Here is a 26,198-nt window from a genome sequence, read left to right as displayed (position 1 = left end):
ATTTTGGCAGATTGCTGGCCTTTTGGAGTTGAGAATTTGGCAGATCATGTATTGCATTGGGAAATTGGTGAGGACAGTTGTTCAGTGGAAACACCATAGAACAATTCCAATAAGCTCTGCAGAAAGCATTATGGCTCTATGTGAACTGCCAAAGTAGGTACCAGGTGAATGTATTGGAAAGCATTTGCTATTTCCAAAGGGTTTAGGAAAAAAAGGAAAGAGCATGATTTGAGAAGTGGAAGTGGGTCTATACAGTACAAAGAGATTTCAGCATAAGGCTTATAAAATGGGTTGAAGATAGTGTTATTTCATGCTAACAGAGAATCTAGGCAATGGGGGAAACAATGAACATGGCAATCTTGATATGGATGTTAACTACTCACCATGTTGATGATTACTGAGATCCAAAGCAGGTCATGCTAATCATCTTTAGTCAAGGCAGTACACTGGAAAGAGGCTGTATGTCCCCAGATTCAAGAAGTGCTTTGGAAAAGTGAGCTTGAATGTCAGAAAGATTGTGTGGCTAAGTTGGTGAGAAGTCAGTCTTTCAAATGTAGTAAAACCTTGAACTTATATACTGTGTTGGGTAGTTCACAAAGGCAAATCTGCAGAAAGACAACATTCATCTCTGTATTTGTATGGGTAACACATAAGGTACTATGTTTATTTTTGCAGCTGCAATATGCTTCGCAAATAATGGGCCAGCAGCATTCTTGGAGGCTGCTCCAAATTACCATCTTGCTATTTTGGATGTAATTTAAGTAAACACCAGATTTTGGAAATAGTGAAAAAATGAACTTCAACTTATTGGCTAGGATGCAGAAGATTTTTTGTCCACTTGTCACTCTAAGGCTGAGAATTACAAATTTACATACAACTTCAGTAAGTTCATTAAGAACAGTAGCCCCTTTCTTATTTTTGCTCTTTTGGCACACCTGTGTGAGAGATGTTCCTTTCTGTTGTTTATAGTCGCATCTGAGCACATAATAATAACTTCAATAATAATACTTTATCATTAACTGATAAAGCACCTCACTTTTTCTACATTCTCACAAGGAATACCAGATACGTGGTGTTCTCCCTACATGGACCAATTCTCTGACACCAGCTGGGTGTCTTAGAAATGAATTCAATTTTGACACTACCAACCCAGAGTTACTGGTAGATCCCACAAATTAAGGGCTCAGTCTCACGCATCTTTCTTGACTTGAAATAACAGGTATGAGTCTAGGCCACTTGGACTTCTGACCAACTGATTGTAAATCGAGAATTCCTATGACCCCTTTCCTTGGGTTCAGTAATTGACTGGAGTGGCTAAACGATACTCAGGATAGAACAGCATATTTACTGGTGTATTATAAAAGATGCAACCCCAGAACAGCCTGGTGGAAGGGGTGGGGTATGGTGGATCTGCAGAGCTTCCTTGACTCTGTGGGAACACCACCCTCCCAACACCTTGATGTGTTCATTAAACTGGAAGTTTATCAGATCTTTTTTTCAGGGTATTTACATTACCTCCACCTCATCCCCACCAATGAATGGGGACCAAAAGTCCCAGCTCTTTAATCACTTGGGATGTCCTGTCCAGTCCCATCCTGAGGCTATATCCAGGTGCCATCTCCTATGTCACCTTATTTGTATAAACTCGGGTCCCATCAGAAAAGACTCCTGAGTAACAAGACACTCCCATTAAGAAATCTCAAGGGTTCAAGATCTTTGGGCCACAAAGCGTAGATGAAGACCAAATCCATTTCATGTTATATCTCATTAGCCAGTATCAAATTTATGAGTATGTATTTTTCCCATGGTCCTAAGCATGCCAGCTTGAGTCACATTTACTGATTTGTTAAAAGTATTGTTTTCCCTTTCTCTTTTACTAGCTGTTCCACAGTTTTAATAGAGCCATCCTCCCGAGACCCGAAGGAAGTAAGTGCTAATTTATAAAAGTGACTGTTCTTTTCCCTTTTTCTCACATGAGTCGGTGTTCATTAGTGATGCCATTACTGTTGCTGGGGTGGGGGGTGGCTCTCTTTCTGTACCCTTTTTTAGCTCATCCTTTGTCTAGCCTATACCTTCTGCATTATCCACTGAGGCCTCCTCAAAGTGTTCTGGACTGCTGGAGCCCTCTTTCATCTTTTTTCATCTGTGAGCTTTTCTGAGTTTTTCTCTACGGTTCTCTTGGACATTTATTCTTACAGTCATAAACAATTGCATAAGCATTTTAGGTGTGCATCCTCTAATCTGCTCTCTGAATTGCAAGATCATGTGATTAGGAGCTGTTTCTGAGGTCCATGTTACCAATTTTCTTCACCTTACCCTCTATCAGTGTAAAAACAGAGTAATGATTTTTAGTCTCCAAGAGTAGTGATATTTATTTGGGAACAGCAGCGTACCAAATGAGAATGTGCATACCACAGTAACTTGTAGCTGATTTTGAGGAAGTGGAGGCAAGGAGAAATTTTTAAATGCCAAAACAGGAAGGATTAGGTCAGATATTTTGAAGCAATAGACTTGATCACAAGGACTATTGTGGCACCAGCCTGAGGTTGAACAGACAGGTATGCTTGTAGAAGTACTTTTTGAATTAAGTTGCTGTGGCCTCTCTGCAAGCCTGTGGTTCTGGCACAGTCTTCTGTGACAGTTGCTGTCAGGCAGTCATGCCTAAGAATTCTTAACTTTTTTTGGTTAGAGTGGACAAATGATTCAATTTTGATTTTGGCAATGTTGCATTTCTCTCACACTTTAATATCATTTATCCTTACAGCCTCTGAGTGTGGGCTACAAAAATAGTCTACCATTATACCTCAGAAAATAGCAGCAACAAATGGACACTCAACACATTTTTTTTTCAATTTTATTTTAAATTTTTTTTTTTATATTTATTTTTTAGTTATTAGCGGACACAACATCTTTGTATGTGGTGCTGAGGATCGAGCCCGGGCCGCACACATGCCAGGCGAGCGCGCTACCGCTTGAGCCACATCCCCAGCCCACACTTACATACTTTAGGACAGGGGTCTTCATGTGCATGGTATGTGTTAGAGGAAAATGAAGTACTGCCTAACTCTGTTAAATATTGAGATAAGACAAGAATACCAGATGTCCTGGGCTTTTTATGAGTTTACTTTTGATATATTTGGAGAAATTAAGGTTACACTGATCAGACGTCTACAGTTTGGAGATTCTTATTCAAAATAATCGTAATCATTTGTGCCAATGCTTGAAGAAGATACCTGTTCTGGCCTGGCACAGGGCTTTGACAGGGGACCCTAGGAAGTAGCCCACCCACTGAAGCCCTTCAACCCCTCTCCCCACATCCCTTCCTTTGTCTGCTTTCCCTCCTTCCGTCCCCTCTTCCCTTTTCCCTTCTTATTCTCCCTTTTCCTCTTTTTCTTTTCTTGTGTGTCCTTTTTTAACTTATTATAGAGAAACTGAAACACATCTTGTGGTGGTTGGAGAGAAATATTTGCATTTTTGTGAAACTCTCTGAATAGAAGGTTCCTGAACAGTAAACCATTGCTCAATTTTCATCATTAACATTCTCCTCAAGCTTAGCCCCATGGGTTTCACGTTAAGTTTACATCCATAGATTGTTCTTGAATTCCTGCTGAGAGCGGGGGATTAGTGTTACAGTTTCCTGGGTTCTAAATGCAGCGGCTCAGGGTGCCACTTTTCTTGATTTCATTTTTGAAACAAGAATTGGCTTTCATTAAGCTATACAAATATACCAGCTTAATCGTAGGCAAGCATCTATATTAGAAAAGATATAAAATTGTATTTTCAAAATAATCTGTTCTGTCACATGAACCATCTGTTTTTAGTCCATTATGAAAATAATAAAATATTATTTTAAAGGCTTGGAGAGTGGTATAAAATATCAAATTTTTAATTCAAGCTCATTTTCCAAATAGTATTTTAAAAAAGCTTCTCTTAAAATTTTGCCTCCTGTGTTTACAAAAAAAAAAGTAGTTTGCATCCCTCAAGTCTCAAATAACTTAAGATACCTCATTTGTATAGGTTTTTTCAACTAAGCTACTGTTAGAATTTTTGGCAAAATTCCTCTTTTCTAGATAGCTTTCCTCATTTTGTTTTCAACTGTTTAAAAGAAGTTACATTATATTATGAGCTTTTTTTAAAAAATAAATTGGTGATAGATGTCCTATTGTTCCAGCAAGTGATCTTCAAAATAGTCAAGATTTTCATTTATTTATTTACACAGGAAATAAATGGCCTTTAGGTTTTTTAAAACAATGAAATGAAAATTGAATTCAATTAAATGTTTTTCTATTTTTATAAGGAACAGAAATATGATAAATACTTGTGCCCTCAATGTTTAAAAAAAAGTTTATAATTTATTATATATGACAGCAGAATGCATTACAATTCATATTACACATATAGAGCACAATTTTTCATATCTCTGGTTGTATGCAAAGTATATTCACATCATTTGTGTCTTCATACATGTACTTAGGGTAATGATGTCCATGTCAGTCCATCCTCATTTCTACCCCCATACCCTCTTCCTTTCCCTCCCACCCCTTTGCCCTGTATAGAGTCTGTCTTATTCTTCCCAAGCTCTCCCTCCCAACCCTACTATGAATCAGCCTCCTTATATCAGAGAAAACATTTGGCATTTTGTTTTGGGGGATTTTCTAACTTCTCTTAGCATTTTATTTTCCAACTCCATCCATTTACCTGCAAATGCTATGATTTTATTCTCTTTTATTGCTGAATAATATTCCATTGTGTAAATATACCACATTTTCTTCATCCATTCATCTACTGCTGCTATAAACATTGATGTGGCTGTGCCCCTGTAGTATGCTGTTTTTAAGTCTTTGTGTATAGACCGAGGAGAAGGATAGCTGGGTCAAATGGTGGTTCCATTCTCAGTTTTCCAAGGAGTCTCCATACTGCTTTCCATATTGGCTGCACCATTTTGCAGTCCCACTAGCAATGTATGAATGTGCCTTTTCCCCCACATCCTTGCCAACACTTACTGTTGTTTGTATTCTTAATAGCTTGTGCCTTCAATATTTTATCACTTTCTTTCAGATGCACAGTTGGATAAGATGGGTTTCACAATTCTCAGAAAGTGCATCAGTGCTGTTGAAACACGAGGTAATATGAATCATTTTACTCATGAAAGGCTATAGGTATGTAAAAATCTAAAAGTCCATCTAAAATATGCATTGCATGGTTGAGTGTTATTGCATGAAATGTCTTCATACAGAATGCTCATGCCAGATATCAGTTATTTATATGATATATTTAATTCATTCTTACATGTTATTTATTCCAATCCTGTTTTGGATGACCTAGTGGGATGAAGCAGTGTCTTCACATTTTTCTGTCAAAACAAGGTCTTTGTTATGAGGCCAGACTGCTACCTGTAAAATTAGAGTGTCAGATAATAAATGAAGATGAGCTGTTTTTTGTTTTGGAAGTTTGCCCATCAATGATAACAACTCAAGGCACAGAAAGCGCCTTGCCCATACACTTACAATGGTGATTCAGACTGATGGATCAGATTTTCATGTATTTCAAACTGTACTAAAGTTGAACTGACAAATTTGGTCATTTTCCTAGTGCTTTAAAAATTACTATAATTTTAATATTTCTCAGCATTCGTGTTTCTTTCCTGAGGTCCTTAAGTTAGATCCTTAATTGTATCATTTGCATGCTTATTAATTTTGATAAATTCTTTTCCCAAAGGGTATGTTTTATAGATACTTGCTTTTGCCTGAACAAATAAAGATCTATCTAGAAGGCTTTCTTTCTGATTGGGAGATGTAGATTTGTGGAGTGTTATGTACAGTGAATGGAACAAATATATAAAAATCTGTGTGTAAATGTGTCATGAATATGCTCTTGTTTTTAACAGAAGAGTCGGCTTACACATTTTACATGAGATTTTCCCATTTAAAAATTTTTTAAAAAATGTTTTTCTTCCCAAATCTTTTGTTTGCAAAGGTCTTCCTATACTGAAACCTTTTGCTTTCAGTGGAGTGATAAAAATAGTCTAAAAGAATCCACAGTCTTATATTATTTAAAAAGTTGAGGAACATCATAGAATCTCTCAGCCTTTTATCATAAATTTTGAAATTTCTTCAGGAAATGTTGCTCTTAGTGATTTTCCCCAAATCAGCTCTCCTGGTTTTTATTTATTCTTTTTATGCTATGGGTATTATTGTCTTGATTTTGTCTATAAGGATGAGGCTAGTTTGTGTTCCTGTAACAAGAAACCTCCCAGTCACCATGACTTTAAACCACAAGACTTATTTTTCCACTCATCGAGCATTAGTTGAGGGCTTTGCTTATCACTCAGATCGCTGGGCTTATGGATCAGCCATCCAAGTTCAAGGATCCTGCTTATTGCCAGAGAGAGGTAGTTCTGGAGGATTTTGCACCAGCAAGTGGATACTGTGGCCTGGAAGTGAGTTACAGTTGCTTACAACTAAAGGGCCAAAGGGTCTGGGAAGCCCAACCCTACCATCAGCCTGGAAAACAGATTGAGAATTGAGGTATACTTCAATTGTTTCTAAATCTCTGTCTACTATTACGGGATCAAGTATTATATGGAACCAACCTTTAATATGTATCCTATTAATAAACATTAATGTCTGCCATGTACCTTTTGTGTCTACATAACTAATGATTAGAAGCATTTAATGAGATATGTTTGACAAATTTTTTCTAATCAATGCTTTTAGTTTTTAAAAATTATCATTGGCTGAAAACTTGCATTTCATATGGTTAGGTTGAAGCAATTAATCTTTTACTTAATGTGCTTTTGAAAAAATGACATTTGATATTTGTGTTGTTCTTACTTGTGGTATTACTGAAACAGTTGCAAAGCATTGGCAAATGTCTAAAATTTACTACAGCCCTTAGTCCCCTAAGAAAAGAACATTTTCAGTATTATATACTAACATATCCTCCAACATATATAACATATATATGATATATAATTAATATAGCATACACATACACACATGCATATCTAGTCCTGTTTGGGTCTGTGTAGCAGTTATTCTAATTTGAGATGGCAACAAATTTCATTGTTACATATCAGAATCAATGAATAGCTCATACTTCATTTATATAGAGATGTTTGCTATGAAGTTATGGCATGTGGGAGTCACTTCCGTTGAACTTTCATCCATTTACCTAATATTTATTAATAAAATGTACTGTCCCCACCAGAAGGGAACTGTGCCATAGATATACCGAGTTGAAAGACTTCCAAAAACAATTAGTTCCAAACTTTGCTGCATATTTGTCACTTGGTACTGTTAAAAATACTGGTGTCAGTCTCTCATCTCTAATCAGACTTAATTGCTAATGGATGTGAATTGGGAAGTGAAGTTTTACAAAGCTCCCCAGGTAATTTCTTCCTTTGAAAAGCAAAGGTAATTCTAATATATAGTAGCAAAGTTTGGGAGCCACTGTCCTGATGGAAATGTGGCTTGTGTATTGGGGAAATAGAACATACAATTATCATCCTATTGAGAGTGTCCAATTACATGGAAAGCTTTTCTCTTGACTTCTTTTAAAAAATAACCCAACCTAAACTCAAGACAAAATAGAAACATTCTGAAGAGAATAGCACAATGTTGTTTTCTTTCCCTCAGTAACAGATGACCTATCATAGTTTAGTCCTAGTTCTAATCTGACTCCAGTCAGTTAACCAGTATTTATTGAGCAATCAGAGTCTTGCTCAGTGCCTTTGGGATACATATTAAAGATTGGTTGCATATAATCCTTGATCCAGTAATAGTAGACAGAATAGAGATTTAGAAACAATTGAAGTATACCAAGTGGTAAGATAAAACTTACAAGTTTGCAGGATAAAGAGAATCTTGAGTGCACATTAATGGGTTGAAAAAGACTTTGTTATTTGAGCAATGTGTTTAGGAATGAGCTTCCTTAGATTTAAAGGTCAGGCACATATTTTGGCATGTAGAGACCCCCCTACCCCACCCGCCGCAAGGATGTGGGTGCAGAGTGTGCTCCTAAGACAAGATAAGCCAAATCTGATAAGAAAGGAAGCATAAAAGAACAGTAAAAGCAGGTATTTGTATTTAATTGTGGGAAGGGTGCTGGGAAACTAGGATTGGTAGCCATGTGGGATGCCTGGAATACTGCTAAGGGCGGAGTGCTCCATGAGTGAGCCAGATAATGGCTTTGGCAGTAGTGTAGATAGCAGACAGTATCTGAGTGATTTTGCTGAAGTTCTGCAAGTCATATCTAGCAATTGGTTGGACATGGAAGATCCGAGGTCTGTAGGGAATCTTATATTCAAGTTTTTGGGAAACAGGTTATCAAGAAAATAGAGTACATGGCAATTTTATGGTACATACCAAGATCACCATGGGATGCTTTTAAAAAATGAACATTTCTGGGCTCAATTCGGATTTGTTGAATGAAAATTGATAGTACTGGTTTCCAAAGGGATTCAATAAGAATAGATAAGTCAAATGGACAGCAAAACTTTCTAATTTTCTGCTTTTGGGGAATAGAAGTAGCCATGGGAAACTTCCCAGGAGAGAAGATTTATGAAGGCCCTACCTAATGGATCCATGTAGTTTTGGGAATTATGGGAGAGTGCATATGGATGTAGAGTAGAACCTCTATCCTCAATGAAGGTTAAAAGAAGAAATAACATGGCTAAAAAAGACTGTTTCAGTGTGTTGAAAGCCAAGAGCAATTCAAATGTCAAATACTTTGTAGATAATTCCCAGGCAAATTCAGAGGGGTTCATGGCAGCTCTGGTTCATGTCAGCTGCATCAACTCCAATCTATCCTTCTATCTCTGCATGGTACTGGGGATATGCTGCCCTCTGGTGGTTTGTCCCTTTGTGGGAAAATTCTCCATTAAACTAACAGTTTGTAATGGTTTCTTCCATTGTCTTGGGTTTGCTGAACATGAATGTTAACAGGTACCCACCATGGTCTGTGGCTCTCTGTTGAGGAAATTACTGCTCTGCCCTTGTCTCTGGAGAATGATGACAGATGTGGCATTCTCCTCTGCTCCTCCTGGAACTCTGATACATCTTGACTCATGGCTTCTTGGAGGACCCACTCAACTTGAGTTCTGTGGACAAGAGGAATTGTCCTGGTTCACAAGTATGTGGAGCATTAGAAGGAAGGATCAGTGACTTTGGAGGTTGAGGCAGGAGGATTGCAAGTTCAAGAACAGTCTTAGCAAAGTAGGGAGATGATCAGCAATTTAGCGAGACCCCCCATCTCAAAATAAAACAGATCTGGGAAGATAGCCTAGTAGTAGAGCAACCTTATACTTCACCCCTATCAAAATTAAAAAAAAAAAAATTTCTCAGGTTTAAGCTCTGAAGTGGTGAAATAAGATGCATTTGGAAGGATTCTTAACCTTTCAGACCCTTAGTTTCTAAAAAAGAAAGTAATTAGTATATTTATTCACACTCCTTGCCCTCCACTCTGATTGGTGAAAATGGAAAGAGATGATTTTTGTACATGGTGGATGGTCTTTGTGTCTTCATTTCCCCACCCATCCTTCCTTTGTGTTGTTTTTTCTCAAAATGTGCAAATTCTTTCTCATCTAGCAGTTGTGTTGCCTGGTATTGATTATTATATTTCCTTCATTTATTTTGGTTTGGGGACTTTATTGTTTGATTAGAATGGAGAAAATGCCTTATTTACCCTTGCACGCCTCTACTCCTTTGTAGACATAGTGCTTCACACACATAGTAAGCAACTCAGTAACTTCTTGCTTTTTCTTAAAGTGTTCAGAGAGTTGATTAGAAAGCTATATTGGCAATTTGACCAATTTATAACTTGTAAAATTACTGGTAAAACTTATTCCTCTCTGTGTGGTTGGAATCAGTAGTTTTACATAACACCTGTAGGATTTGCTTTCAAACCTTCATGAATTTATGAACATCTTTCCGAATTATGGCTAATATATTGAACGTAGGTATAGCACATTACTTATGAAAGGGACTCATGGTTTCAGAACTTGTGGTATAATTGTATAATTTCCTCAAATCCCCTTCCTAAAATGGAGCCATGCCTAGTATATTGTCCCTTTCTGGACGTGCATGGCACCTAATTTTCAGGTGTGTACACTGTAAAAATAAGCAAAACTAAAGTAAGATTCTTTTGCTTAAAAACATCTTTTTAGTTGCTATTTTTTAAAGAGTCATTATGACTTAAAACTAAATTTGTATGCCACTTTTGTTTATAAAGTTTCTCTTTAAAAATGTTCCATATGTGCATAATTTGAATATTCACTTCAATTTTCTAGAATATGGCATTAAAATGTCGGTCTAGGCAAGCTGTCAGTTATCAAATTCAGCATTGTTAACAAGCTGTGAATTCATGGGATAGAAGTAGGAAGCCACATATAAGATGTGACAGTCCTTATTTGTCACATGTAAAAGGCGAATTTCTCTTCCTTTGAAAAGCAAAGTTTTAGATTTGGAAAAATCTTAATGAAGTTGGCTTAAGGAGCTTCCAGAGCACTTTGGAGTGGTGTGGGGTCTCAAGATGGGTCCTGGCAGTAGAAGATAATGTGGATTTCAGTATTAATCTTTGGGCCATGTGGGACAGAAGACCCCCAAAGTGAAGTTGCAACATATTTTTCCATGATTGCACGTTAATCTTGAATTGCCAAGGGCAAATTCCATGCAAAATGAAGAAAATAGAGAACAGCTGTCCTCAGAAAATTTCCAGCAAGCAAACTAGAGTTTCTCTCTCACTGTCTCTTTTTTTAATCAGAATGGGTGTGAGGTGAGTGTGGGTGGAAACACAGGACAGTCTTATGTGGGAGGAAACTGAAAAGTCTTGTGGTGTCTGCAGAAATGCAAATACAAAATTGAAATACTAAGTCCAGGCAAATCGGGACTGAATATTCATTTTATCAATTAGTAATCTTACTTTAGGAAAACTCTGAAAAGCTATTAGCTTCGTAATTAATGGCTGAGTTGAATTAATAGGGGCAAATACTCCCTATGAGATGGTATGCCCAGCTTGGTCCCCCACCTCCAGGTGACTCAGGGTTTGCTTTATGACTTTCAACTTTCCTCTTGTCCTCCTTCCATTTCCAATTTGGCTTTTTCTGTTACCTATGGTTTTATACATTTTTTCCATCTTTAACATCCCCAGAACAGGAGTGCAGAAAATTAGAACTCTATACAGTTATTACATAAATCATCTTGTTTCTGGGCATATTTGGGGTCTGAGGTCAGGCGGGGTCAAGAGAATGGCAATGGTCTATTGTCAGAGTGCTGGAGGTGTTGTTAGGGAACATGGGAAAGCTTTCTTGTTGCAGACTAGGATGGACTAGGTTTTGCATGTCTAAGTTCTGATAATGTCCATGATATTTTATTGTAATACTCTGCACTTTGAGTGTACTGTTGAAGAGTGTGATCTCAAAAGTTGATTGTGGGGATAGGGTTGTGGCTCAGTGGTAGAGTGCTTGCCTCACACTTATGAAGCACTGGGTTCAATCCTTAGCACCATATAAAAATAAATAAAATGAAGGTGTCTATCTACAACTAAAAAAAAAGGTTGATCTTGATTGCAATCTGTTTCCCCACTTACTGACCCTGAAGTTCTGGAAAGTTACTTTCTTCTGCTCTTTGTGTCTCCATTTTATTATCTACAAAATAGGCTGATGACAGTGTCTCCTTCACAGGGTTATCATGGGAATGAAAAGGGGCTGCTTGGGACTTGGTACATATTGAGTCCTCAGTACTGAGTTGCTTACTTGGAGTGAAATCTAATCATTGAAGCCAGTCATAATTAGTCCTATTATTGATTCAAGGTTCTGGGAGGACTAAGGAACTTTTAATGTTTTTCCTTAATAGCAATTTACATAGGGAAATAAATCTTCTGAGTTCATTTTCTCTAGCAATTTTAGGTGGCTTCTGAAACCAGAGCAAAATGAACTGTTTTGGTCTTTAACCTCCTATTCCTCAGTGTCTTGTGGATGTTTGAGCACTAAAATATCGATAGAGTAAAGAAAGGGAAGGGATTCAGGAAGAAGGCCATGGCTCTCCCATTACCTCCAGCTTTTCTGCAGAAGTAAAACAAAACAAAGCAAAACAGCAACAACAAAACCAGAAAAGGAAAAGGAGATTGTTCCCTTTGCCTGGAATTGATTTGGTACCTGAAGCTGTAGCTGATCTGAGGCAGAGAGGCAGATGGCAGCAGTGAGACATCATTAGACCTTTGTGGATGTTCTCATCTCTTTAGTGAAAAGATGAAAGAGTCTTGTTAAAAAAAAAAAAAAAAGTTGAGTTCAAAAGACTCTTGTAATTTAGTAAGATTTTGCCACTAAAAGTGGAGCTACATCAGTGCATTTATTATTTAGCTCTTCCTTACCCATTCCCAGCTAGATGTGTGTTAGATGGATCTATGGCAACATTTTTTTTGTTTCCTGTAGGAACGGTGGTGGAGATATGGTTCTGATTCTTAAAAATTAGCTTCATTCAGTGAATGCTCTGATTTTGTGCAACTTTCTTGTCTGAGATTCTGTGCTACTTTCTTGTTAATAAGTTATTCTGCACAGTGTCGTGGAGACTGGTAGGAGAGACAAGACTACCAGATCCAGAGACAAAAGTCAGGGCATCATGCTGAGTAGTCAAGAGTACTGCATTTTGTGGCGGTTCCCTGAGCCTCAGTTCCCAAGGCCATTGCGAAGAGTGTTGGATGTTACCTGCAGATGACAGGCAGTTACAGGAAACTATAATCTTTTATAATAGCCAGGAGTCCTTCTGCTCTGGAGGGAAATACTATTTTCCAAGGATGTTAGTAAACCTGTTCTTTGCTCCAGAGGGAGTTATTGGAATAGGAGGTGTTCACACCATACTGAAGGTATTGGTGGAAGTGAGTGGGTGGTATATCTGAGGATCTGTGAGCAGTTGAATTCAGAGTGTGGCAGATCCCTGGTGCTATGCTGTACTGTTTGCCTTGGTTTTGCAGACTGGGGTGAACTATTGACAAATCTGAGCAGCAGTGAGTTGAGATTTCTTGACTGGGAGTAGAGTTGGTAAGAATGGGATGGATGGAGGAGGAAGAAAGGCAGGATGATGTCAAGATTTTGGAAATAATTTAGATAAGAGATAATGGAGGTTTATACTAGTGTACAGATAGTATGGAGGTTCATCAAAAAATTAAAAATAGAACTGCCATATGATCCAGCCATCTGAAACAGGGTGTGTATCCAGTGGAAATCAGTATGTTGAAGAGGCTTTTGCACCCCATTGTTCATGGCAGCACTATTCACAATAGCCAAGAAATGGAAACACTCCAAGTGTCCAGCTGATGAGTAGATAAAGAAAATGTAGTATGTATACACACAGGGAATACTATTTAACTATGAAAACGAATGAAAAATTGTCCCTTGGGGCAACAGGAAAGGAACTGTGGATCCTAGGATTAAGTGAAATAAGCCAAGCACATAAAAGACACATACAGCATGATCTCTCTCATGTAGAATCTAAAAACATTGATCTTATAGAAGTTGAGAGTAGAATGGTGGTTACCAGAGAAGGAAGGATGGGCAAAGGTTGGTCACTGGGTACTAAGTTACGGTTAGATAGGAGTAAGAAGTTTCGATGTGCTGTTGAAGAATTGGGTCACTATAGGCAAAAGTAATGTGCTGTGTGTTTCATAAATCTAAGAGAAAAGATTCTAAATGTTCTCACCATAAAAAAATGATAAATGTTTGAGGAGACAGGTATGTTTAATCTGATTTAAACATTATGCAATGTGTATTGTATTGGAATATCACGTGGTACCATGTACTTATGTACAATTTTTAAAAAATTTTTATGTATCAGCTAAAAATAAATTTACCAGTTCAAATGAACACCCCTTTTGTACTGACCAATCACCCCTACCCAACTTGTTCCTGCCAGTGAATGTGCTAATCATGTTTTAGAGTTGTTATTTGATTTTCCCATGGTGTGTGATGATTTGCTAAGAGATGCTATGATGTATGTGAAGTCCCTGCCTTCTCCAAAGAATGTATAAAAGTGCTGCAAACCCTGGGCTCGGGGCCTCTCGGCGTCACCAGTTGCTGTGTGCGCGTGCAGAGGACCGAGCTAGCTCACAATAAACACCTCTTTGCTGTTTAAAAAAAAAAAAAAATGTGCTGGCATTGGAAAGAAGGGATGGCTAGGAAGAGAGAGATGGCAGAACAGAGCTGACGACCTGTTGGTCTCAATAAGGGAATGGGAAGCCTGAAAACTGGCTCCCCAGCCAACAAAGATGGCACCTTCAGCCCACGGGGAGAATATAAGAAGAGCAGCCGGGTGGGGAGGAATAGAGATTGCCTTTAGATACTCTGAATTCAAGGTACCTGTGATAAATCTATAGGAAATATTTAGGAAAGAGGAGAGATGGTGGCCACTGTTGGCATAGTGGTGATGTCTAAGTATCAGAAAAGCCATTCAGGTGGACGGTGAGGCAAGAAGATAGGGAAGCAAAGGACAGAACCTTTTGAATCGTTGCGTTCAGGGGACAAGAGAAAGGAGAATAATGGAGGCACCAGACAAAGTGGTAGCAGCAGAGACCGGAGAGTGGGGTGTGAGGACATCCATGTGAGGGAGGACTCCAAGGAGGAAGATGTCGGTATGTCAGATACTCCAGAAAGTTCAGGTGGGAGGAGGACTGAGAAGCAACCTTCTCCTACCTGAAGTCAAGAAGTGGTTGGGAAGTCCAGAAGTGAAGTAGTAGCTGGGTTGTACTTGTTTTTTCTTGGGATATTCTTCTCACAAGAGCTCTGAAAGATGGCTGACGTTATCCTTGCTTACATCAACCAGTGAAGCTAAGGGACATGAATCGACTTGTTCAAATCCCAGAGCTAGAACTTTGCAGATTCCAACTGAAACTCTAGACTGAGTTTTTTAGGCCCATGCACCTCAAGCATAATGACCACGAGGAGGCAGATTCCTATATCCTCTCTTCTGAAGAAGCTGAGATGAAGAAAAGAATAAAAGGGGGACAGGTTTTTAAAGAGAGGAAGTTGGAAAGTGTAGACAATAAAAAAGGGAAGTAGAGAAGATGGAAGTACCATTCCCTGGATTTGCCCATCTAGATTTAGATTAAGCCATCCTAGAGTTCCACCTCAGTTCTTACCAGACCAGTTCCCCCAAGGCCTCTTAAGATGCACCAGCAACCCAGAGAGGGAAACTCTGCAGTACCTTGGGAGGTCCATTGGGAGCAGAAACGATATCGGGAATCTGCACCTCTGTCTTTAAAACCTTAATATACAACATCTTATGTTTTCAGAGTGTTTGGAATACTGTCTTTCAATCTCCAGAAAATTCAGGCAGTTGAGAAAGTATGCATGATTCATTGGGCTTGTTGTCATAAGCAGCGTCTGAGGCTTGGAACAAATTGGAGTAAACTGAGACAGGTCACTTAGCTGGACCTGGCACAGCTGGGACCAGGATCCTGATCTCCTAAGTCAGAAACACCTTGTGGTAGTAGAAATGGGGGGAGAAGAATTGGTCAGCAATGAACCTAGTGGTGATGGGGATGCTGGGTCCGCGTTCTCTGTGAAATAGTCGTATGGCCAAGGCTCACGCTGTGAACAAACACTGCAGGGGACATGGAGTGAGTCACAGCTGGTACCTCTGTGAGGCCCTGGGACAGGTGGACATGAGACCTCTGGGAGAATTTGGGTCCCCACGTGTTAACTGATGCAAGAGGAAGCTCCTTGTGATTCTGCAGCTTTCTTTAAGTCCTTGGTTAGGTACTTGGCCAATGGCTTGTATGGTTGTGTAGGAGGAGCAACATTCTAAGAGCTGTCTGGCCTGGAACTAAAATGGTTTCTCTTGTGTTGGCTATAGACTGGAAGCAAGGTCAGTCACAGGTAGCCTACAGTTCATTTTGACCCTAAAATGAAGGTAGCCATTAATAAAGCAGCCACCTGTTGTATTTGAGCCTTGGATGAGAGAGGAAGAGACTTAGCCAAGCCTAGATGTGTGTTTAGAGTCCTGAAATTAACAGTACTTCCAAAAGCACTGGCTCGGACCTGGAACTGGATAGCTGCCTAGTACTTCTTACATCTTTCTCACCTAGTTGGGACGGGTGCTGGAGCAGATGTGATGGACAGACGCAGGAGGGCCCCTTCTGTGCCAAACTGTCTTTCCTATCTTGAGAGTCTGGTTTGTTTGGATGGGGAAGGACCATGCAAATGAAACCCTGATTTTCCCTGAAAGTGCTTGCTGTCCACGATGCTGTCTGTCATTATACAGAAACGGGTTTGCACAAGAAATATACCTGAAGCTAGCATGCTGGGAAAGTACGACTCCATAGGAAGGGGCAAGGAAGATGAGACACTGGGTGATTATCTGATATTTCTGTATCTGCTATCCAAATGGTTATCATCCATGGGAAGAAATGCAAATGTTATTGGTGAACAGGAATTTTGTATTTTCCATGAGTCATTCTTATTAAGTAAATGTTGACTCTCTTCTTGGCATATGCTTGGTTTTCTGAAAGTGGAGTGTGGACAACATGCCTTCCTTGTGGGGTTTTAGATGTATTATGCCTAGCTATTTTGAAATGAGGTTTGAATGTTATGATGTAGTTAGTTTTTAGTGAGTGCTTGAATTAATAAGGAATTAGTTGAATCTGAGGTTTGTTCCCATGCTTTATAAACATAGGCTCCTTTAATTTTCACAGTGACCCCATTCCACTTTTTTTTTTTTTTGATGGTGCTGAGGTTGAACCCAGGGCCTCACACATGCTAGGCAAGTGCTGTACCACTCAACCATACACAGCCCCCCTTCCATCTGAACCTGTTTTTCAGATGAGGAAGGTGAGGCTTGGAGGGAGCAACTTGCCAAATCACACCTAGAGGATGGTAGCGTTGGAAATTTCCAGAATGTCAGTAATCTTGTGAACAAATTTGTATATCCAGGATATGCTTTTTAAAAATTAAAAAAAATTTTTTTGTTTGGACCAAGGTCCAGAAAGGTGAAAAGGTTATTGAGTGCTCTTTTGATCTTTTCATCTTTATATAGCTACAGTTAATCTTCTTAGGAGTTGATCTTACCTTCTCTTTGCAGTATTTAATGCATTGTAAGTGTTAAAAAATAATCCATTCTTCTTGAGTTTTAGAGTTCGGTAGATACAGTATCTTACATTCATGGCAGTGAATATGCCCCATTGATGGAACAGAGCAAAGGATTCTTGCTTCTGTGTTTATTTAAAATTAATATGAATACACATCTTCGACAGAAACCTAAAGTGCTACAGATTGCTGACTATCTTAAGGGTATGTATGGATCTGTTTATTTCTGTGTAACCCAGGACAGGAGATAGCCTGGAAAGTGTTCACTACACTTACACAGGCACTTAAACAGTGTTATTGAAGATTGGTTGTAAATATAGACGGGAACACATTGCCTTTTTTCTGTAACTCACCCCTGACCTGAAACGACACCCATGAGTTTCTCCATTGCTTTTCCTTGAGTCACCTTCATGATTTTCTTACCAGTTTTTCTAATCATTTCCTATGTTACACGTCTTTTCCTTTTATTGTCAAGTGTCTTTCAACATTGGTTAATGTTTATAATTATGTAAAATATGTAAATATTTAAAATTAGGACATTTTAAAATGATTAGAATTTACATATGCATAAAATTGCACATTTTCTCATTACATAACCCATCAGGGAATTTGTCTTTGCAGTACTGGAGAGTCATGTAAACCTATATTTGTATTCTACATTCACATGCTTACATATTTGCACATATGCCTCATTAAAAATGAAATGTTGCAGACTTTTGATGTAAATCCTGTGAATGTGAACATGAACATTAATGACCTTTTACCCTGTTGTCACCACACGCAAGTGCAAATAAACGATTCAGTCACTCTGCAAATATTAAGTACCTCATTCCATGCCAGGCGCTCTGCGGGTTGCTAGATGTGAGCTGAATGAATGTTTATAGACCCATGGAATTTGATCATTTATTTCTGTAGAATCATGCAGCTGCAAAATCTTTTAAAATAATTTTGTGCCTGTTACCATCAGAAGTGTTTACATTCCACGTTGAGCCCTTCTCTTTCATCTAGTTTTATCTACACACACAGGAACACATGGGAGACCTTTCCTGTCTTGTCTTTCCATATTCCATTTACTTCTTAATCAGCAGCATATTAATTATTCATTTCAATCATTAATATAGTCCATTTATTTGTTAAATGCATAGGACGTGTTGAGCACTGTGTGAGGTAATAGAGAATACAGAATTATCAAAGTGTCTCCTGAAACCAAAAAGAAGGGGGGAACAAAAAGATTTCCTGCCCTAGTTGGTATCAAGTTGATCTCTTAATTTTAGTTCCTAGGTCTTCACTTAATTCTGGGTGCCTGAAATATAGTTAGTACTCGATAATTCTGGGGAAATTCAACATTATGGACTACCTCACCTGCTAACTTCATTCCTTTCTGTTTTCCCCTTTTGCTTTGCATTCTTTGCCCTGCTCACCTGTGTGTGTGTGTGTGTGTGTGTGTGTGTGTGTGTGTGTGTGTGCGCGCGAGCACGCATGCATGCACATGCAGGCATACTTTGTAATTACCTTTACCTCTCTGCTTCCTTTATTTTAGAAGCTGTTTTCTTCTTATTCACTACATTTACTTGTATCCTGCTGTGTTTTAAATGTGTCCCCAAAGTTCAGGTGTAGAAAACTTAACCCATCATGCAGCCAGATTGAGAGGTGATTAGGTACTGAGGGCTCTGCCCTCATGAGTAAATTAACACTGTTGTCCGGGCAATGAGGTTAGATTATAGGAGTGGGCTCCTGATTAAAGAATATGTCCCCCCGCCCCCCGCTGACTTATCCTCCTTCCTCCCCACATGTGATGATAGCAAGAAGACTCTCACCAGATGTGACCTCTTGATCTTTCCAGACTCTAGAACCCTAAGCTAAAGACATTTTTTTATGTCATCAGTTACCCAGTTCAAGACATTCTGTTATAGCAGCAGAACATAGAGTAAGACACAGCCTGTCAAGTCTTACCTCCACTTCTATTGTTTCAGTGACTTTATTGATCCTTTTAAGTCATATTCTCCTTTTTGTACCTTAACTCCTATTGTCCCAGAGCATCTTTCTTTCTCTCTTGCTTCTCCAGGTCACTTGAAAGGGCCTGTAGGTGCCAAATATATTCTGGCTCTGGTGATATCTTCTGCGTTCTGAGAGGGAAACAACTGGACAGATACTGTGATGAAACTTGATTCATTCCCACTTTTTGATATCTCCTCACAGAAGATGTGGGTCACACTCTGTGGTAGCACAGTGGCAGATTAGAAGAAACTGATGATAGGAAATAAGACATGCTGGATTTTACCTTATCCACTTTACCGGGGGACATCTGTCATCGGCTGATCATCTTTGTATTGGAATTTGTATATTTATATTGGAATTTGTATATTACTACCCATTGAAACCAATCTCATCTATTAAAAGAAAAAATCTTTGGGCTTATAAACACTTTTGGGCCAAATACAATTTTTTTGCTAAAACCCAGAAAATATTTTATTGATGATATCTATTGGTAAGCCTTTATACACTCAAAAAGTGTATTTGGATATTTAGCTTTCTTAGTTTAGAATACATTTTGGTCCAATCTATATCTATAGTTCTAAGTTAATTTCAAGTCACATCAACATAGCACTACCTACCTATTTTGTGCCCAACTACTTAATGCAAGGTGCCATTTACTAAAATAAATAAATACACACACACACACACACACAGTTAACCTAATATTTCTCCAGGTAGTATCTGCATATTGGGAGAGAAGGTAGAATAGAATTCTGCAGTTGTTTGTTTTAAAATTCTAATGCTGGATATGTTTCAGAATGTAATTTTTTTTTGAGTAAAAAGGTAATACAGGTCTATATAGTATGTGAATCTCTAGATAAGTTTGTGGAAATTACTGTTTTTATAATGTTATTGTATTTTTTATACCTTTATTTTTATATGCAGTGCTGAGGAGAGTCAACTTGGGTAGAAAAGGGGCAGACTGTTCCTGTTAGGGCAGAGACCTCAGCCTGAATATAGTCACGAAGGATAGTGTGAACTTGGTTTCTGTGGGGGACAGTAGCCTGCTGTGCGATAGACGTAGGTAGATGAGTGGGGTCCCTTATGGATACTTATGTACTTGTCAAGTCTGGGAAAGGGGCTTCATCTGCTGGCTTACTCTTAAAATGGGGATGTTGAGGACCTTAGATAATAAAAGTGATATGAATGCTAGGTATATAGAGGGGAAAAGACGGTGGTGGTTGGAATGTTGGTGTTCCTATGTAAAAAACTCAAGACTGTGTTAAAGAGGCAGAGATTAGTCTTCAGTTAGAAGATTGAGTGGACATTTACCTGTCGAATTTGGAACGTGACAAGTTAAACTTGAAAATTATAATACTTGGTGACTAGAAAGAGTGATCCCTTTGGGCAAAAGAGGTAAATTGGGGAAGAAGCTGGAAGGAGGGTGATTAGACCCACTAGTATGAACTGGCATGTTGGTCTATATTCTTTTAACACAATTGACATTTTTATATGAACACGTATGTGTTTGTAGATTAAAGTTCTTCTCATTTTGTTAGTCCAGAGCCTTTCAAAGGAGTTACAAGAGAGAATCCCACAAGACTTGAGTATTTCATGTGCCATTTCTGAACTGCTTTTGTATGAGATTTATTTAAATTTCATTAAGAAAAGGAAAAACTGTTAAGGAACTTTCATTCCCCTTCGCACCTTTCATTATACATTAGCAATTAACTCTACTCTTCTCAGGGTGATGAATTTGAACTTGATCAATTATCTGATAGTAATTACCAGCAGAGTGATGATTATTGCTGAAGTAACATTCTTATTTCATCTTTCCATATATTTCAGGCATTTTTCACAGAGGTGCGTATTTATTTGCAGAATATGACTTGCTCTTTTTTCTTCTGGCACTGGGGTCAAGCTGTTGTTGTAGGTTTATTTAATAGAGTAGTGCTTAACAAAATCCTCTGGCATTTTAAACACTCTGGACAGGTCCTCTGGCTTCTAGGAGAAGGAAGGAATGAGTAGCTCAGTCTTTCTCCTTGGAGCAGGCTCAGAATTCTCTGATTTTTATTTCTTGGCATTTTCCTCTTCTCTTTTGCAACTTGAGGCAGGGCCATGCTGCCCCATCTCCTGTTTTAGTTAGTGGCTGTCCTGCATTAGGAAGGAGCCTCTTTGCTGCTGGGACTCTTGCGTTCTGAGTCGACTGGGGTAGACTGGGGGCTAGCCTTGGCTCTCCTGGTTCTCTGAGCTCTAATGAGAGAATGGAGAGAGAGCATGTATCAGTAGGGTAAGGCTGATGTAACAAAGTCATATACTGGGTGATTTAAAAAATAGAAATTTACTTTTTCATAATTTTGGTGGGGCTAGAGGTGTATTATAAAGCTATCGCCAGGGTCAGTTTCTTCTGAAGCTTCTGTCCTTGGCTTGCAGGCCGCCAGCTTTTACTGTGTCCAAACGTTCTCTCCTTTCAAGGACACCAGTCATATTGGACTAGGGCCCACTCAGATGACCTCATTTTAAGTGAATTACTGTTTTTAAAGACCTTTTTTTTTTTTTTTTCCCCTGTATACAGTCACATTTTAAGATACTGGGAGTTAGGACTTCAACATGTAAATCTGTGAAAGTCACAAATTTGGCCCATAATCAAAGGCAAAATAGAACATTTGAGAAGTTTAAAAATGAGTAAAGACAAATAAAAGGCAAAATGGAGGAAAAGAAAAAAACTGATTTCTGGCAAGAAAAAAAGAAAGTGTATGTGGATGTGTGTGTCAGAGTGCATTATAATGTACAGAACATGTTTCTAGCATCTCTTTTTCCTCCCAGCATATTAGGGCTTAGGGTGTTGCCATTGATCTCCTATGTGGCCTTGGGTCTAGAGGTTTCCTAATTTGCTCATGCTTGTCTAACCTAGACTTGAATCCAATGCTTTAGACTCTGTCTAGTATTCTTTTCATCAGTGCAGGAGGTAAGAAGAAAATAGACCCCTTTGTGCAGATCTCGTGGCCTTTTGTTGTTGAGTTATTTTGTTTTGGAAACTTCGGGGATTAGAGATGTCATTTCCTTGTCAGCCAGTCTTGTTCTTGTTGGCTTTAACATTTGTAGCGTAGAAAATAGACACATAGCCCTGAAGCTGTAACTCTTTGGAAGTATAGATAAGTAGTCCTATTTGGGGGGAGTCATTGCTTTATTATAAAATTTTTCAAGTCCATTGAATTAGAGAATTCTGTGCAATGACTGCCCATACTCTTATCACCCAGATTCAGCAATATGTACAGGCTGCCCAGTTGCTTCAACCATCTCGTCTTCCTCTTCCAGCAAATCTAAGACAGATGACTTCCACTCCTTTCAGTGGAAGGAAATTTCCTTGTATCACCTGAATGCCTCTCAGAGTTTCCTGATTGTTTCTCAAGTGTCATTTGCAATTGGTTTGTGCAGATGAGAATCCAAAAAGGGACATTTATTCAGCATATGAAATTGTGTCTGATGTAACTTTTCTTGCCTTTATTATCTATTGTGCTCCAGGACCCCTGATTTTCAGGTTTCTGCAGAAGAGTTTGCAATGATTTGGTTTATTTTGCAGTAAAGTTTGTGGTTGATACACACTTGGGCAGGGCATATAACAACTCTTTCTTTAAAAATACTGCTTTAGTCTTGACTGGTATCCAACAATCATCCAAACAATGATTTCTTTTTATATCCTAATCACTAAATTATTTTTAAAAGACTAACACTTTAAAAGAAATGTGAACAAGCGAACCCAAGACAAGTTGCATTGGAATACATTTTAGTGTATCCATGATGCTCGATTTTTCATTAACATTGACTCATTACATTTTTGTCCACATGGAAAATTGATTTAAGTTATTTTCCAACCATAGCACACAAATACAAAGCCGGTAAAAAACAAAACAAAACAAAACAAAACAAAAACACCAAGTTGGTATAAACACTTGATTTTTGTCAAACATTATTTTTACAGTCAACAGGAATGTTGCTAATGTGAGTTAGCAAAGATTTTGACTGCAATTGTTTGGTGACAGCTTTTTAAATCTGATACTGTTGTATTTTGCTAACCTTTCGTTTCTTCCAATAGGTATAAATGACCAAGGATTGTACAGAGTTGTGGGGGTGAGTTCAAAGGTCCAGAGACTTCTGAGTATGTTGATGGGTATGCCTCTTTTCTAATCATTTTTTCCATGCATTATTTGTTAATGTTCATTGACTTCACAACTTAATATTTCATAGTAACATAAAGCATATTTGGGAATCCATTTTTTCTTCTACTGATGAGTGGTCTCCTGAGCAGAGATGGTTGACTCAGAAGTAGATTAGTATTTGAATTAGCTTAGATTATCTACTTTGCCTCTACTTATTAAGAAGCAGATGCAACTCATGGGCAAATATCTTTTTTTTTTTAAACACTTATTTATGTATCTTTAGTTTTAGGCGGACATATTATTTTGTTTTTATGTGGTGCTGAGGATCGAACCCAGTGCCTCATGCATGCTAGGCGAGAGCGCTACCACTAAGCCACAACCCCAGCCCCATGGACAAATATCTTTCACTCCTTGCTCTACTCAGTGAAGTAGCAGTCAGGCCTCTATAATTTGCATGATTTCCAAATTGCCTGTCCATAATCTTGACAGTACATTTGGTTGGACAAGACCACTGGGACTCGCTCATTTCTATGGAGCTTCCCAAACTGTCATTTGACAGCGAGGGTCTGACTCTCAGGGATTCATTGGTATTCACAGTGGCTTGTTTGTAGTTCGCACCAGGCTCTTCTCCAGAACCACGCATGCTCCATCTGTGCTGATAACACAGTGTTCTTTGGCATCGCAGACTAGAGGAAGCCAGAAAGTGAATTCATTTCATTACCCCAGACATTATGTGAATGACAAAGCGCTTTTGCATTACACACTGCTGTCAGTTCCGTGCCACCTGTAAGGCACTCCACTTCTCCCCACCTCAGAGCAGGCTGCCTCTTGAGAAGTGATAACTCATCTGGCTGCAGGCCCTTGGATATCAAATCAATCTGTCATTCTGACCTTGCTACATATTAATTTATTTGCTGTCTCATTTTAATCAATATTAACAATGCCCCCAGGTAGGCTATGAATTCATTTAAACCTGTCTGCATCTTAAAGTGTTGTAGTAAAGACTCATTTTTAGAAAGCATAAACTAAGATGAACAAAATCAACTGACACATTATGGATAGCACTGCTTGTTTGGCTGTATTTGAATTAAGGATTTCATAAGCAACAACCTTTTTTTAGCTATTAACCACAGGAAAAATTGCCCGTCATCAGCTGGAGAGCCTTGTTAGGATACATTCGCTTTCATGAGCTGTTTTCATTTTCTGCCTCTCTGGTCTGACTTGGGTGTGCAATTCTGGCAGACAGATTTTTCCTTTTTACCATTAGCAGGCTCCAAATTAAATAGACCCAGGTTGTCAGTGGTTCAGTAGCAGCTGGAAGAGTTTAATGGCACTGCAGCATCTGCTTTTACTTAATTTTAAAATTAGAAACACTTCTCCCATTTCCAACATGGTGTTTTAATGATTAGACCTAGAAGGCTCTTGGTATCAGAATGGGAGATGTGGGCCGAAAGGCACATTTTGGTGCTAAACTGGCCATAAAGATCCTGGCAATTTATCCTATTGTTCACGTTCCAGGAAAGCTTGAACAAGGGTGTTTCTGTGGTCACCATGAAGTGTTAAGCTCTCTCAAAATTTGTTCTTAATCTCATAAAATCCTATACACTCAACATAGCTGAACTCGGGTGATGGTCTCCTCTGCTCGTCCTTAACTTACAAGGTGTTTTTCACTGTCTATCTGAAACCTCAAAAATTCATGACCTGGAAAACTGTCCATACTTTCCATGAGCATCAGAGTAGAGAAGTCCAGAACACGGGCATGTTATAACCTCCTTTGAATTGCTGGCAAGAGAAGTGCTGCTGTGTTCTCAGTAATAGTCTGTAAAAAGAGGAAATTAGAGAATTGGCATGAGAGAAAGATACTGACTTATTATCTCCTCATTTAATAATTCATATTTGTTTTTGTTATCTATAAAGTATCCTTAGTATGAATTTAAGATTGTCAGTCAAAAATTTTGGATTTCCATTAGCACCATTTTCTTGTTTGTTTGTTACCAGTACAAATACAAACTTTAGCTCTCGGCAAAATAGGTTTATTCACTATTTCCTACTGAATTGAGGATTTCCTTAAGATATGTCCTTCCCATCCTGATTAAATCTTCAAATTGAAACAATTTGCCACTGCTGCCAAAAACAAAATTTGAGTTTTGGTAGTCATGTACGCATTCCCATAGATGTTCTTTCTCTCCAGCTTTTCCCACTTCTCTATTGTTTTAAGGTTGTATGTCCTAAAGAGAAGAAAAATTGAGTGGGCCTACCAAGCTGGATCACACTAGCCTTTCCCTTGCTTTTTACAGCATGTCATTATCTTTTATTATTATTCCTGAGAGCAATATTTTACTTAAAATTTGGATATTTTCAAAGAGCATTTTGTTGGTAATGCAGTTTTTTCTTTGAAATATAATCTAAAATCTAAGTGTCTGAGAAAAAGTTCCAAGCTATTTCATTTTTTGAGAGCTGCTTTTACTTGATTCATTTTAGGCCTTGAGAGCTATTTACTTTAGATTTTTTATTATTGCCATTTTTATATAAAATGTTTTGTGTTTTCTGTTTAAAGTATTCTTTAAATACTCACATGTAGAAGTTTGTGGTGATTCCTAAATAAAGAATCTATGCTTAATCTCTTGCATGTTCTCCTTATCTCTCTCCTTTCTGTGGAGTGTTTTTCTTCCCCCTTTAAGCTTAAAATACAGAAAATGTTTCTCTCCATTATCTTCTACCTATTCCATCCCTTCCTCTCCCTCCCTCATCCCTTCCTCTCCCTCCCTCATGCCTTCCTCTCCCTCCCTCATGCCTTCCTCTCCCTCCCTCATGCCTTCCTCTCCCTCCCTCATGCCTTCCTGGTTCATCCCCTCCTCTTCTCACCCTCTTCATCCCCTTTCTCCATTCAACATGAAGAATGATGGCAGTTGATCGTAGAAAGCTCTGTAAACGGAGAAGTCATTTATGCTCTTCCAGGCCAGGTGAAGGAGAAGGTAACCGTCATC

The 26,198-nt window shown here is 38.5% G+C and overlaps 1 protein-coding gene across 3 annotated transcripts in view; it reads left to right on the top strand.

Moving 5' to 3' along the window:
* The window catches only part of Arhgap10 (Rho GTPase activating protein 10), a 286,545-nt gene that overhangs the window by 143,987 nt on the left and 116,360 nt on the right, over positions 1-26,198 (top strand). For 2 of the 3 annotated variants that reach the window (XM_076865270.2, XM_076865269.2), the window contains 3 exons: positions 1,881-1,926; positions 5,059-5,124; positions 23,148-23,222. In XM_076865270.2, the coding sequence (XP_076721385.2) occupies positions 1,881-1,926; positions 5,059-5,124; positions 23,148-23,222 (187 nt within the window). The remainder of the gene's footprint in view (positions 1-1,880; positions 1,927-5,058; positions 5,125-23,147; positions 23,223-26,198) is intronic. The other variant, XM_076865271.2, reaches the window with a different exon arrangement.

This window comes from Callospermophilus lateralis, chromosome 8 (assembly GCF_048772815.1).
Source record: "Callospermophilus lateralis isolate mCalLat2 chromosome 8, mCalLat2.hap1, whole genome shotgun sequence".
Lineage (NCBI taxonomy): Eukaryota > Metazoa > Chordata > Mammalia > Rodentia > Sciuridae > Callospermophilus > Callospermophilus lateralis.
This window is presented reverse-complemented; position numbering and strand designations above follow the sequence as displayed.